Source organism: Loxodonta africana, chromosome 2 (assembly GCF_030014295.1).
Source record: "Loxodonta africana isolate mLoxAfr1 chromosome 2, mLoxAfr1.hap2, whole genome shotgun sequence".
Taxonomy (NCBI): Eukaryota; Metazoa; Chordata; class Mammalia; order Proboscidea; family Elephantidae; genus Loxodonta; species Loxodonta africana.
In genome coordinates, this window is record NC_087343.1 from 210,159,417 (window position 1) to 210,173,455 (window position 14,039).

The window sequence follows — 14,039 nt, forward strand, 5'->3', positions numbered from 1 at the left end:
TTTGGGAAGTCCAGGTTATCAGTATGTTCTTCTATAGTTCTGGATTTTTTATGTCCTATGAAATATTTACCTATCCCAGAGTCTCAAATATTTTCCTATGTGTTTTCTTCCAGAATTTTATAGTTTTAGGTTTATTACTTAAGTCCATATTATTCACTTCTAGGCAATTTTTATTTATGATGTTAGGCCAGGGTTGAGGTTTATTTTTTCCAGAGGAGGTCTAGTTATATCAGCACTGTTTCTTGAAAAGACTATCCTTTCCCCATTGAGTTACTGTTGCAGGTTTCTTTAAAATCAATATATGCGTTATATACACAGAATAATATGCAATAAAGTATGGACGCTGTGTTTCATTACATCGATCCATAATGTGTCTTTATCACAATTCTATTTTGCTTTCGGTATCTATTTAAATGATTTTTTTTCTCTTTCATTCTGTAAATATGAATTGCATTTATTTAGTTTTTAATGTTAACTCAGCACTGCATTTCTGGGCTTAAACCCTGCTTGTTCATGATGTATTATCCTTTTTATATATTGCTGGTTTTATTTGCTGGGATGTTTTAAAAGATTTTTGTATCTGTGTTTATGGGGGATAAATGTATAGTAATTTGTATGCAGTTTTCTTATAATACATTTATCAGGTTTTGATGTATAGGATATGCTTGCCTCTTAAAATGAGTTAGAAAGTATTCCTTCCTCTGTTCTGTGAAACAGTTTGTATAAAATCAGTGTTATTTCATCCTTAAATGTTTAATAAAATTCACTAGTGAAACCGTTTGGACCGTACTGTCTTATTACTGTAGCTTTACAGTCAATCTTGTAATTGGATAGTGTCAGTCCTCCAGCTTTGTTGTTCTTTTTTCAAAATTGTTTTGGCTACTTTTGGACCTTTTTATTTTCAGATTTTACAATCAGGTTGTCAGGTTTTACAAGAAAGCCTGCTGAAATATTTGATTGAAATTGCATTGACTCTGTTGATCAATTTTGAGAGAATGACATCTTAATATTGAGTCTTTGGGACGGTAAACATGGTACATTCTATTTAGGTCTTTAATTTCCGTCAGCAGTGTTTTGTGGTTTACAGTGCATATATCTGTTAAGTGCATTCCTAAATATTTCATGTTTTTTGATATTTTATTAAAAATATTTTAATTTCCAGTTGCTTGATACTAGTATAAAGAAGTAAAAAAGATTTGTGTATATTCACTTTACATCCTATGGCCTTACTAAGTATGCTTAGTTTTAGTAACCTTTTTTAGATTACTCAGGAATTTTTCCTATACATCATCATGGCATCTAAGAATAAGGAATGACAGTTTTAGTTGTTCCTTTTTTTTTTTTTTTCCCCAGTCTTAAGCCTTTTGTTTCCTTTCATTACATTATGGCATTGACTAGGCTAAGACTTCAAGAACAACGTTGAATAGAAATTTGTGGAAACAACATTCTAGCCTTATTGCTGATCTTAGGGCGCTCAAGTGTTCAGTTCTTTACCATTAGATATGATGTCAGCTATAGGCGTTTTTTTTTTTTTTTTGATACTGTTCCTTACCAGATTGTAGAAGTTCCCTTCTATTCCTAATTTGCTGAGAGGTTTTGTTTTGGTTTTTTCTATGAATGGATGTTGTGTTTGGTCAAATTCTTTTTCTGCATCTATTTCACAAACATTTTCATTAAACATGTTTTATGGTTTTTCTGATCTGTTGAACAAATCAGCTGCCTGATTGCCTCTTAGGACGATTAACGAAACCTGTTGCCGTCGAGTCAGTTTTGACTCATAGCAACTCTATAGGACAGAGTAGAACTGCCGCATACGGTTTCCAGGGAGCGCCTGGTGGATTCAAACCGCTGCCTTTTTGGTTAGCAGCTATAGCTCTTAACCACTACACCACCAGGGTTTCCAGTTAACAATAGCCATAGTTCAAACATGTCCTTAGCGAGGACCTGATGATCATAATACTTCCATGGGAGTGGCTACTTGAGGATGGCACAAAGTAAAGAGCACATCTATTTAAGGAACCTCAGGAGGTATTTTGTTCATAATGGATATTTTGAAAATTCGCAATTATTAAAATTTTTCATTGATTAAAAATTACTTACAATTATTGTTTTTATAGTTTTATAAAATATGCTTTTACATTTAAATGAAATGCAGGCCATACAAAGAAATTAATAATTTATGATCTCAAAGACATTGTGTTGAATACCTTGAGAAGACTAACTAACCTATCTTCTATTTAAAATCACTTTAAAGGTTGCATTCTCACTTTTCGTTACAGAAGCGTTTTTTAGCCATCCTTTTCTTGAGCAAGTTCCAGTAAAAAAATGTAAGTACTCAGTGTTTGGATATTTACTTAAAGAGTGAATGCAGACTTAAAGAATAACTAGTATTTTGTATTCAAAAATTAATTTTTTACTGCTTTTCAAGTTTTCATTGAACTTTTCTTAGATACCTGTAATCGTCTTTATTTAATAACAGTTCTGTCTTTCCTTTGAAATCCAACCTGAAACATTTTTAGTAATTATTGCATTTTTAGTTTCATCAGTGGGAGCTGTAATACAGTAAAACCTGCGAAAGCTGGAACCTGTGTAAGGCAGAAATCTGTCAGAGAAGGAAAACTAAAATATTTTCCGTTAAAATGAGTGATAGAAAAGTGGTAAGACTGCACCCTGTCAAAGGTGGAAAACTTAAAAGTCCCGGAAAAATAAGGCAGTCCCGTTGAGTTCTGGCTCTCGCGGGCTTCACTGTAGTAGGTGAATACCAATTTTTAGGTAGCACAAAGATGTAGTCATTTTGACATGTTTTCCTGTTAGACAAAGTCAAATAATTGGACTACAAAGTGATACATCTCTTCATCTGTGTGTTATTCCTCCAGCTTGCCCAGTTCCAGTACCCGTGTATGCTGGTTCTGTCACTGGAAGCTCCTGTGGCAGCTCTCCATCTTGTCGTTTTGCCTCGCCACCAGTAAGTTCTGGTTTTATTAAAAATAATTTCAGAGTTAGTGCTATTGTATCTTTTCACAGAAGAGCCTGTAAATGGATATTCTTTTTATGAGTAGTGTTTACTACAGCAGCTGCGGTTTCAGGGAAAGATCATTGTAGTTGGATCAAATGTGCTTAGGTTTGGGCCCCTGCCCTTATTTAGTTGTGTAAGCTTTGGCAAGAAATATCACCCCTCTGGGCTATTCTAAATAGTGAATATAGTATTACCACCTTTTTATGCCTTTTGGAGTTTTGACAATGATACTTGTCAACAAAGAGTACCCATAAGAGGCAGATGGGCAATAAATGTTCATTTTATCTGAATATCATAAGCATCAGCTAATTGGACATAGGATTTCCAATGATGGAGGAGTAATCTCTAAGCTAGATTTCACTGACTTAGATTCTTCTAATCAGGATTATTGGACCTTGAAGTTGTTTCCACGTGTATAGTTGCCGTTTATGGTGTTGACAAAAGGTATTTGCAATGAAGAAGTCGTTGGTCTTGCAAAATTCTATCAAGTGACCTCTGGAGTTGTTTCTATCACCAAGGACATGTTTTCCAGCTACCAGTCCTTCTTCTTTGTCTCTAACTTTTGTATTCCAACCGCCAGTAATTATCAGTGCATCTTGATTGCATGTTTGATCAATTTCAGACTGCAGAAGTTGGTAAAAGTCTTCAATTTCTTCATCTTTGGCCTTAGTGGTTGGTGCATAGATTTGAATAATAGTCATCTTTCTTGTGGGTGCATGAATATCATCACCGACAGTGTTGTACTTCAGGATAGAGATCTTGATGTGTTCTTTTTGGTGATGAACACAATGTCATTCCTCTTCAATTTGTCATTCCTGGCATAGTAGACCATATGATTGTCTGATTCAAAATGGCCAGTACCGGTGCATTTCAGCTTAGTCATGGATTGAATTGTCCTCCAAAAATATCTGTCAACTTGGTTAGGTCCTGATTCCAGTAATGTGTGATTGTCCACCATTTTGTCATCTGATGTGATTTCTCTATGTGTTCTGAATCCTATGATGTTGATGAGATGGGATTACTGGCACTTAAGTAAACTCAACCTACAAGATTAGATTATGTTTTAAGTCAATCTCTTTTGAGATATAAAAGAGAGAAGCAACCAGAGAGACAGGGGAACCTCATACCACCAAGAAAACAGCACTGGGAGCAGAGCGTGCCCTTTGGACCAGGAGTTCCTGGGCAGGGAAGCTCCTAGTCCAGGGGAAGATTGATGAGAGGGACCTTCCTTCAGGGCTGACAGAAAAGCCCTCCTCTGGAACTGATGCCCTGAATTTGGACTTCTAGCCTACTAAAAATATGAGAAAATAAATTTCTCTTTGTTAAAGCCATCTGCATGTGGTATTTCTGTTACAGCAGTAGTAGATGACTAAGACAGATACTGATATTTATGCATTCCATTTCATTTTTGACAACTTCCAATGTCCCTAGATTCAAATTTTGTACATTCCACGTTCCTGTTAACAGTGGGTGTTTGCAGCCATTTCTTCTCATTTTGAGTCGTGCAACATCAGCAAATGAGGGTCCTGAAAGCTTTACTCCATCCACATCATTAAGATCACCTCTACTCTGAGGAGGCAGGTTTTCCCTAGTCATCTTTTGAGTGCCTTCCAACCTGAGGGGCTCATCTTGCGGCACTATATCAGACAATATTCCGCTCCTGTTCATAAGGTTTTCACTGGCTAATTTTTTTAGAAATAGACTGCCAGGCCCTTCTTCCTAGTCTGTCTTAGTCGGGAAGCTCCGCTGAAACATGTCCACGAAGGGTGACCATGCTGGTATTTGAAATACTGGTGGCAAAGCTTTCAGTATCACAACAACACGCAAGCCACCACAGTACTGACAAACTGGAATGACATTAAGAACATTACAAATGAAGAAAGCAAGATGTCATTAAAAAAACAGGAAAGAAAGAAAAGACCAAAATGGATGACAAAGGAGACCCTGAAACTTGCTCTTGAACATAGATTAGCTAAAGCGAAAGGAAGAAATGAAGTAAAAGAGCTGAACAGAAGATTTCAAAGGGCAGCTCGAGAAGTCAAAGTGAAGTATTACGATGAAATATGCAAAGACCTGGAGATAGAAAAACAAAAGGGAAGAACACACACGGCATTTCTCAAGCTGAAAGAGCTGGAAAAAAAAAATTGAAGCCTCGAGTTACAATGTTGAAGGAGCCTATGGGGAAAGTATTAAATGATGTAGGAAACATCAAAAGAAGACAGAAGGAATAGAGAGTCACTGTACCAAAAAGAATTGGTTGATATTCAGCCATTTTAGAAGGTAGCATGTGATCAAGAACCAGTGGTACTGAAGGAAGAGATCCAGGCTGCACTGAAGGCATTGACAAAAAATAAGCCTCCAGGAATTGATGGAATACCAATTGAGATATTTCAGCAAATGGTTGCAGCCCTGGACATGCTCACTTGTTTATGCTAAGAAGTTTGGAAGACAGTTACTACCTGGCTAAACGACTGGAAGAGATCCATATTTATACTCATTCCAAAGAAAGGTGATCCAGCAGGTGACAGATTGTTGAACAATATTATTAATATCTCACAGAAGTAAAATTTTGCTGAAAATCATTCAAGGCGGTTGCAGCAGTACATTGACAAAACACTGCCAGAAATGCAAACTGGATTCAGAAGAGGATGTGGGACAAAGGATATCATTGCTGATGTCAGACAGACCATGATTAAAAACAGAGAATACCAGAAAGATGTTTACCTGTGTTTTATTGACTCTGCAAGGGCATTCAACTGTGTGGATCATAACAAATTATGGATAACATTGCAAAGATTGGGAATTTCAGAGCACTTAATTGTGCTCATGAGGAACCTGTACATAGACAAAGAGGAAGTTGTTTGAACAGGACAAGGGGTACTGTGGGGTTTAAAGTCAAGAAAGATGTGTGTCTGGGTTGTAGCCTTTCACTGTACTTATTCAACTCATGTGCTGAGCAAATATTCTGTGAAGCTGGATTATATGAAGAAGAACAGGCTTCAGAATTGGAGGAAGACTGATTAATAACTTCTGATATGCAGATGTCACAAGCTTGCTTGTTAAATTGAAGAGGATTTAAAGCACTTACTGATGAAGATCAAAGACCACAGCCTTCAGTGTGGATTATACCTCAATGTAAAGAAAACAAAAATCCTCACAAGTGGACCAATAAGCCACATCATGATAAACAGAAAATTTTGAAGTTGTCAAGGATTTCATTTTGCTTGGATCCACAATCAACACCCTGGAAGCAGCAGTCAAGAAATAATGCATTGCATTGGACAGTCTGCTGGCTGCGAAAGATCTCTTTAAAGTGTTAAAAAGCAAAGATGTCACTTTAAGGGCTAAAGTGCACCTGACCCAAGCCATGCTGTTTTCAGTTACCTCATATGCATGTGAAAGCTGGACAATGAGTAAGGAAAACCAAAGAAGAATTGATGCCTTTGAATTACGGTATTGGCAAAGAATATTGAATATACCATGGACTTCAAGAAGAGCCAGCAAAACTGTCTGGGAAGAAGTACAGCCATAATGCTCATCAGAAGCAGGATGCCGAGACTTTGTCTTACCATGGACATGTTATTGGGGGGTCAGGTTCCTGGAGAATGACATCATGCCTGGTAAAGTGGAGGGTCAGTAAAGAAGCGGAAGACCCTCAACAAGATGGACTGACACGATAGCTGCAACAGTGCATTCAAGCATAACAGTGATTGTGAGGATGGTGCAGGACTGAGCATTGTTTCATTCTGTTGTACATCGGGTCGCTATGAGTCAGAACCGACTTGATGGCACCTAACAACAACAACAAAGTTGTTTCTACTCAGACTTGTTTCTTCTGAAGTTACCAGCTGTTTTCTTCCATGGCTGTCTTTCCTCCAGCCTACATAAAAAAAAAAAAAAAAAATTTATGTACCTCTTCCTGACCCTGAGAACTTCTGGCTACTTCCTCTTCCTGCTCTACTGCCTCAGTGTTTTACCATGCACTCTTCTGTACTTTTCCAAACTGACCCTCCTCCCACATTTCTGGTGTAGCCTGTGAGGGTTGTGACCTTGAGGCCTTTCCACAAGCTGGAGCTTTTGGGTCAGGCATTTTGAGTGTTTTCTGGCTTAGTCTGGCAGAGGTAAATTTCTTGAATTCTGGTGACAAAGGGTAGGGGAGCCATAACATGGGGATGTCGTATGATTAGCAGATTGAGGCAACTCAGGGTTAAGATCATGGAGTTCTACATCCTTAATGTATAGTATTATAAGTACAATGTAGCTACTTCGTAGGGTTTTTAAAGGTAAATGAACTGAAGCACTTGCGTGGCACTTACTAAGTACTCAGTTGCAGCTGCTATTATTATTATTTTCCAAGGAAACCTAATAGCCCATAGCTAAAGCGGATGCTGAAGCAATGTGTTGTAAACAGATGAGTTCTAAAATCAGCAAATAACCTCTTACACAACCCTGCAAACTCAAGCCAAACAGAAAAAGCAGATGAGCTAATAAGACTACATTCCCATAAATATAAGAAATTAAGAGAAAAACAGGCTTTATGTATTTCCCTCTTTGGTCTGGAATACAAAACAATGGATTTAGAGTTGGTTGGGTAGAAATACGGAAGAAGAATGTTGACATGGAAAGACCATGGGGTTTATCTGCAGCCAGGTAGAACTGGCTTCCATCTTGGCCCTGCTGCTCACTCACTTTGTAATCCCGGACAAATCAGTTATCTAGGAGCTGAGCCATGTTTTCCTTATCTGTAACATTGGCCTTATAACCTTCGTTTGCAAGGAGGTCATGGTAATGTATGGAAGATACCTAGTCCATAGTAACTGCTCCAATGGTCGCTATTATTATGATGTATCAGCAATTCCAGTCCACCAGGCGCTCCTTGGAAACTCTATGGGGCAGTTCTGCTCTGCCCTGTAGGGTCACTATGAGTCAGAATCTACTCGACGGCAGTGGGTTTGGTTTTTTATTTGATATAATGTGATACATAATATGAACAACAAAGTTTATGCTAGAGAAAGGAACGGCAGGGAAGAATTCGAATGTGGGAGAAAGAATAAAGGAGTTTGTGAAACATAGGTAGAGTGACCAAGAGGTGAGAAAAGAGAGGGGCCAGTAGAAGGGACACTGAATTGGAAATTACTTTGGCTTGAGAGAGCATACTGGGGATTTGTTGAATCGGGCAGCATGAGAAGGGGAGAACAAAACAGAAGCTAGGCTAGGACTGCTAGAAAAGAGAACAGAATGGAGAATTAACTGGAGAAGTGAGGAGGTGCTGGGGGTAGAAGATAGGCACGTTTAGAAGCTAAAATCTTTGGTGGAAAACCTTATTTTTAGAAAGTCTTTATTAAAAACTAGTACTTGCAGTAAAAATAAAAAGGAAAGCAGGGGAAAAAAGGAATAGCAGGAAAGCTTGTATGTAATCTCCAGTTAGTGAGATTAGAAGGTGGGATGATTTGATAGGCTAGTAGTTAACATAATCTGTATCCCCTTCCTTCCTAGAGAAGGTGTAGAGGAGTACTGAGGGTGATACACACTGGCATGCGCAAATAACATTTTCGCTTTTACATTCTCACGCTTTTCTTTATTTCAGAGAAAGCTTTAAACCTTCCCCAATAAATTAATAAATCAACAACAAAAAAGCTCTAATCACTCTTTTAGTTATATATTGACTATAGGTTAAATGATATTTAGATAATATCTCTTAAATATGTATTTATCACTTTCATAACATTTATGAACATCGACTTTGTGTGATGTTCTGGTTTATACTAATGAATATGATGCAAAGGTTCTCTTTTTTTTTAAAATTGTACTTTAGATGAAGGTTTATGAACAAACTAGATTCTATTAAACAGTAAACACATTGTTCTATGACTTTGGTTAACAACCCCACAACATGTCAACACTCTCCTTTCTTAATCCTGGCTTCCCTACTACCAGCTTTCCTATTTCCTTTTGCCTTCCAGTCCCTGTCCCAGGGCTGGTACACCCCTTTAGTCTTGTTTTCTTCCATGGGCCTGTTCAATCTTTGGCTGAAGGGTGAACCTCAGGAGTGACCTTATTACTGAGCTGAAAGGGTGTCCAGGGGTCATACTCTCGGGGTTTCTCCAGTCTCTGTCAGGCCAGCAAGTCTGGCCTTTTTTTTTTTTTTAAGTTTTGAAAATTTATTAAAGTTTTTTTTAAAATTTTTATTGTGCTTTAAGTGAAAGTTTACAAATAAGTCAGTCTCTCACACAAAATCTTATATACACCTTGCTACATACTCCCAATTGCTCTCCCCCTAATGAGACAGCCTGATCCCTCCCTCCGCTTTCTGTTTTCATGTCCATTTTGCCAGCTTCTAACCCCCTCTTCCCTCTCATCTCCCCTCCAAGGAGGAGATGCCAACATAGTCTCAAGTGCCCACCTGATCCAAGAAGCTCACTCCTCACCAGCATCCCTCTCCAACCCATTGTCCAGTCCAATCCCTGTCTGAAGAATTGGCTTTGGGAGTGGTTCCTGTCCTGGGACAACAGGTCTGGGGGCCATGACCACTGGGGTCCTTCTAGTCTCAGTCAGACCATTAAGTCTGGTCTTTTTACGAGAATTTGGGGTCTACATCCCACTGCTGTCCTGCTTCCTCAGGGGTTCTCTGTTGTGTTCCCTGTCAGGGCGGTCATTGGTTGTAGCCCAGCACCATCTTGCTCTTCTAGTCTCAGGCTGATGTAGTCTCTGGTTTATGTGGCCCTTTCTGTCTCTTGGGCTTGTAATTACCTTGTGTCCTTGGTGTTCTTCATTCTGCTTTACTCCAGGTAGGTTGAGACCAATTGATGCATCTTAGATGGCTGCGTGCTACCATTTAAGACTCCAGAAGCCAGTCACCAAATTGGGATGCAGAATGTTTTCTTAATGGATTTTATTATGCCAATTGACTTAGATATCCCCTGAAACCGTGATTCCAAACCCCTGCCTCTGCTGCACCGACCTTTGGAACTATTCACTTTATTCCAGAAACTTCTTTGCTTTTGGTTTAGTCCAGTTGTGCTGACCTTGCCTGTATTGTGTGTTGTCTTTCCTGTCACCTAAAGTAGTTCTTATCTTCTGTCTAATTGGTGAATATCCCTCTCCCATTCTCCCTCCCTCCCCACTCTCGTAACTATCAAAGAATATTTTCTTCTCAGTTTAAACTCGAGTTCTTATAATAGTGTTGTGATACAATATTTGTCCTTTCGCAGCCAATTTCACTCAGTGTAATGCCTTCCAGATTCCTCCATGTTATGATACGTATCACAAATTCATCACTGTTCTTTACCGATGCGTCCGTAGCATTCCATTGTGTGAATATACCATAATTTATTTATCCATTCATCCATTGATGGGCACCTAGGTTGCTTCTATCTTTTTCCTATTATGAAGAGTGCTGCTAATGAACATGGGTGTGCATATATCTGTTCGTGTAAAAAGGCTCTTATTTCTCTAGGATATAGTCCAAGGAGTGGGATTGCTGGATCGTATGGTAGTACTATTTCTAGCTTTTTAAGGAAGCGCCAGATCGATTTCCAAAGTGGTTATACCATTTTACATTCCCACCAGCAGTGTATAAGTGTTCCAATCACTCCACAGCTCTCCAACATTTATTGTTTTGTGTTTTTTGAATTAATGCCAGCCTTGTTGGAGTGAGATGGCTAACGATTGTGAGCATTTTCTCATGTATCTGTTAGCTACCTGAATGTCATCTTCAGTGAAGTATCTGTTCATATCTTTTGCCCATTTTTTAATTGGGTTATATGTCTTTTTGTAGTTGAGTTTTTGCAGTATCACATAGATTTTAGAGATCAGGCGCTGATCAGAAATGTCATAGATAAAAACATTTTCCCAGTCTGTAGGTGATCGTTCTATTCTTTTGATGAAGCCTTTGGACGAGCATAGGTGTTTGATTTTTAGGAGCTCCCAGTTATCTAGTTTTTCTTCTGCATTGTTAGTGTTGTTTTGTATACTATTTATGCCATGTATTAGGGCTCCTAACTTTGTCCCTATTTTTTCTTCCATGATCTTTATCGTTTTAGATTTTACATTTAGGTCTTTGATCCATTTTGAGTTAGTTTTTGTGCATGGAGTGAGGTATGGGTCTTGTTTCATTTTTTTGCTGATGGATATCCAGTTATGCCAGCCCCATTTGTTAAAAAGACTCTTTTCCCCATTTAACTGTTTTGAGGCCTTTGCAAATATCAGCTGCTCATATGTGGATGGATTTATGTCTGGATTCTCAATTCTGTTCCATTGGTCTATGTATCTGTTTTGACTACTGTGGCAATATAATAGGCTCTGAATAGATATAATAGGTTCTAAAATCAAGATAACATTGCGAAGAATCGGAATTCCAGAACACTTAATTGTGCTCATGAGGAGACTTTACATAGATCGAGGCAGTTGTTCGGACAGAACAAGGGGATACTGATTGGTTTAAAGTCAGGAAAGGTGTGCGTCATGATTGTATTCTTTCACCATACCTATTCAATCTGTATGCTGAGCACATAATATGAGAAGCTGGACTTCATGAAGAAGAACGGGGCATCAGGATTGGAGGAAGACTCATTAACAACCTGCATTATGCAGATGACACAACCTTGCTTGCTGAAAGTGAAGACGACCTGAAGCACTTACTAATGAAGATCAAAGACCACAGCCTTCAGTATGGTTTGCACCTCAACATAAAGAAAACAAAAATGGTCACAACTGGACCAACGGGCAACACTGTGATAAATGGAGAAAAGACTGAAGTTGTCAAGGATTTCATTTTACTTGGATCCACAATCAACAGCCATGGAAGCAGCAGTCAAGAAATCAAAAGGCACACTGCAATGGGTAAATCTGCTGCAAAGGACCCCTTTAAAGTGTTGAATAGCAAAGATGTCACCTTGAAGACTAAGGTACGCCTGACCCAAGCCTTGGTATTTTCAGTCACATCATATGCATGTGAAAGCTGGACACTGAATAAGGAAGACCGAAGAAGAATTGACGCCTTTGAATTGTGGTGTTGGCGAAGAGTATTGAATATACATACCATGGACTGCCAGAAGAATGAACAAATGTGTCTTGGAAGAAGTACAGGCAGAATGCTCCTTAGAAGCAAGGATGGCAAGACTGCGTCTTACATACTTTGGACATGTTGTCAGGAGGGATCAGTGCTGGAGAAGGACATCATGCTTGGCCAAGTACAGGGTCAGCGGAAAAGAGGAAGAACCTCAACGAGGTGGCTTGACACAGTGGCTGCAACAATGAGCTCAAGCATAACAGCGATTGTAAGGATGGCTCAGGACCGGGCAGTGTTTCGTTCTGTTGTGCATAGGGTCACCATGAGTTGGAACCGTCTTGACAGCACCTAACAACAACAACAAAATCAGGTAGGGTAAGGCCTCCCACTTTATTCTTCTTTTTCAGTAATGCTTTACTTATCCGGGGCCTCTTTCCCTTCCATATGAAGATAGTGATTTGTTTCTCCATCTCATCAAAGAATGTTGTTGGAATTTGAATCGGAATTGCATTAAATCTATAGATAGCTTTTGGTCAAATAGACATTTTTATAATGTTAAGTCTTCCTATCCTATGTTTTTCCACTTATGTAGGTGTCTTTTGGTTTCTTGCAGAAGTGTTTTGTAGTTTTCTTTGTATAAGTCTTTTACATCTCTGGTAATATTAATTCCTAAGTATTTTATCTTCTTGGGGGCTGCTGTAAATGATATTGATTTGGTGATTTCCTCTTTGATGTTCTTTTTGTTGGTTTAGAGGAATCCAACTGATTTTTGTATGTTTATCTTTTATTCCAGTACTCCTCCGAACTCTTCTGTTAGTTTCAGTAGTTTTCTTGAGGATCCCTTAGGGTTTTCTGTGTATAAGATCATGTCGTCTGCAAATAGAGATAATTTACTTCTTCTTTGCCAATCTGGATGCCCTTTATTTCTTCATCTAGCCTAATTGCTCTGGCTAGGACCTCCACCCACAGTGTCAAATAAGAGTGGTGATAAAGGGCATCCTTGTCTGGTTCCCGATCTCAGTGGGAATGCTTTCAGGCTCTCTCCATTTAAGATGATGTTGGCTGTTGGCTTTGTATAAATGCCCTTTATAATGTTGAAGAATTTTCCTTCTATTCCTATTTTGCTGAGAGTTTTTATCATGAATGGGTGTTGAACTTTGTCAGATGCCTTTTCTGCATCAATTCATAAAATCCTGTGATTCTTGTCTTTTATTTTATTTATGCGATGGATTACATTAATTGTTTTTCTAATGTTGAACCATCCCTGCATACCTGGTATGAATCCCACTTGGTCATGGTGAATTATTTTTTTGATATGTTGTTGAATTCCATTGGCTAGAATTTTGTTGGTTTTGTGTATCTAAGTTCATGAGGGATATAGGTCTGTAATTTTCTTTTTTTGTGGTGTCTTTACCTGGCTTCATAGAATGAGTTTGGTAGTGTAGTATTCCATCCTTTTCTGTGCTCTGAAATACCTTTAGCAGTAGTGGTGTTAACTCTTCTCTGAAATCTTGGTAGAACTCTGCAGTGAAGCCATCAAGGCCAGGGCATTTTTTTGTGGAAGTTTTTTAATTAACTTTTCAATCTCTTCTTTTGTTATGGGCCTGTTTAGTTGTTCTACCTCTGTTTGTGTTAGTTTAGGTAGGTAGTGTGTTTCTAGGAATTCATCCATTTCTTCTAGGTTTTCTAATTTGTTGGAGTACAGTTTTTCACAGTAATCTGATATGATTCTTTAATTTCAGTTGGGTCTGTTGTAATATCGCCCATCTCATTTCTTATTCGGGTTATTTGCTTCGTCTGCTGTTTTTCTTTTCTCAGTTTGGCCAATGGTTTATCAATTTTGTTCATTTTTTTCAAAAAACCAGCTTTTGGTCTTGTTAATTCTTTCAGTTGTTTTTCTGTTTTCTATTTCATTTAGTTCTGCTCTAATTTTTATTATTTGTTTTCTTCTGGTGCCAGAGGATTTCTTTTGTTGCTCTCTTTCTATTTGTTCAAGTTGTAGGGATAATTCTT

At 38.4% G+C, this 14,039-nt stretch overlaps 1 protein-coding gene across 10 annotated transcripts in view; it reads left to right on the plus strand.

Annotated features, from left to right (window-relative positions):
• Window positions 1–14,039, plus strand: part of ULK2 (unc-51 like autophagy activating kinase 2) — a 178,814-nt gene that overhangs the window by 49,536 nt on the left and 115,239 nt on the right. For all 10 annotated transcript variants that reach the window (XR_010321043.1, XM_064279347.1, XM_064279349.1 and 7 more), the window contains 2 exons: window positions 2,280–2,327; window positions 2,877–2,965. Coding sequence is in view for 9 of the 10 variants with exons in the window: in XM_064279347.1 (XP_064135417.1) it covers window positions 2,280–2,327; window positions 2,877–2,965 (137 nt within the window). In the remaining variant the exon portion in view is untranslated. The remainder of the gene's footprint in view (window positions 1–2,279; window positions 2,328–2,876; window positions 2,966–14,039) is intronic.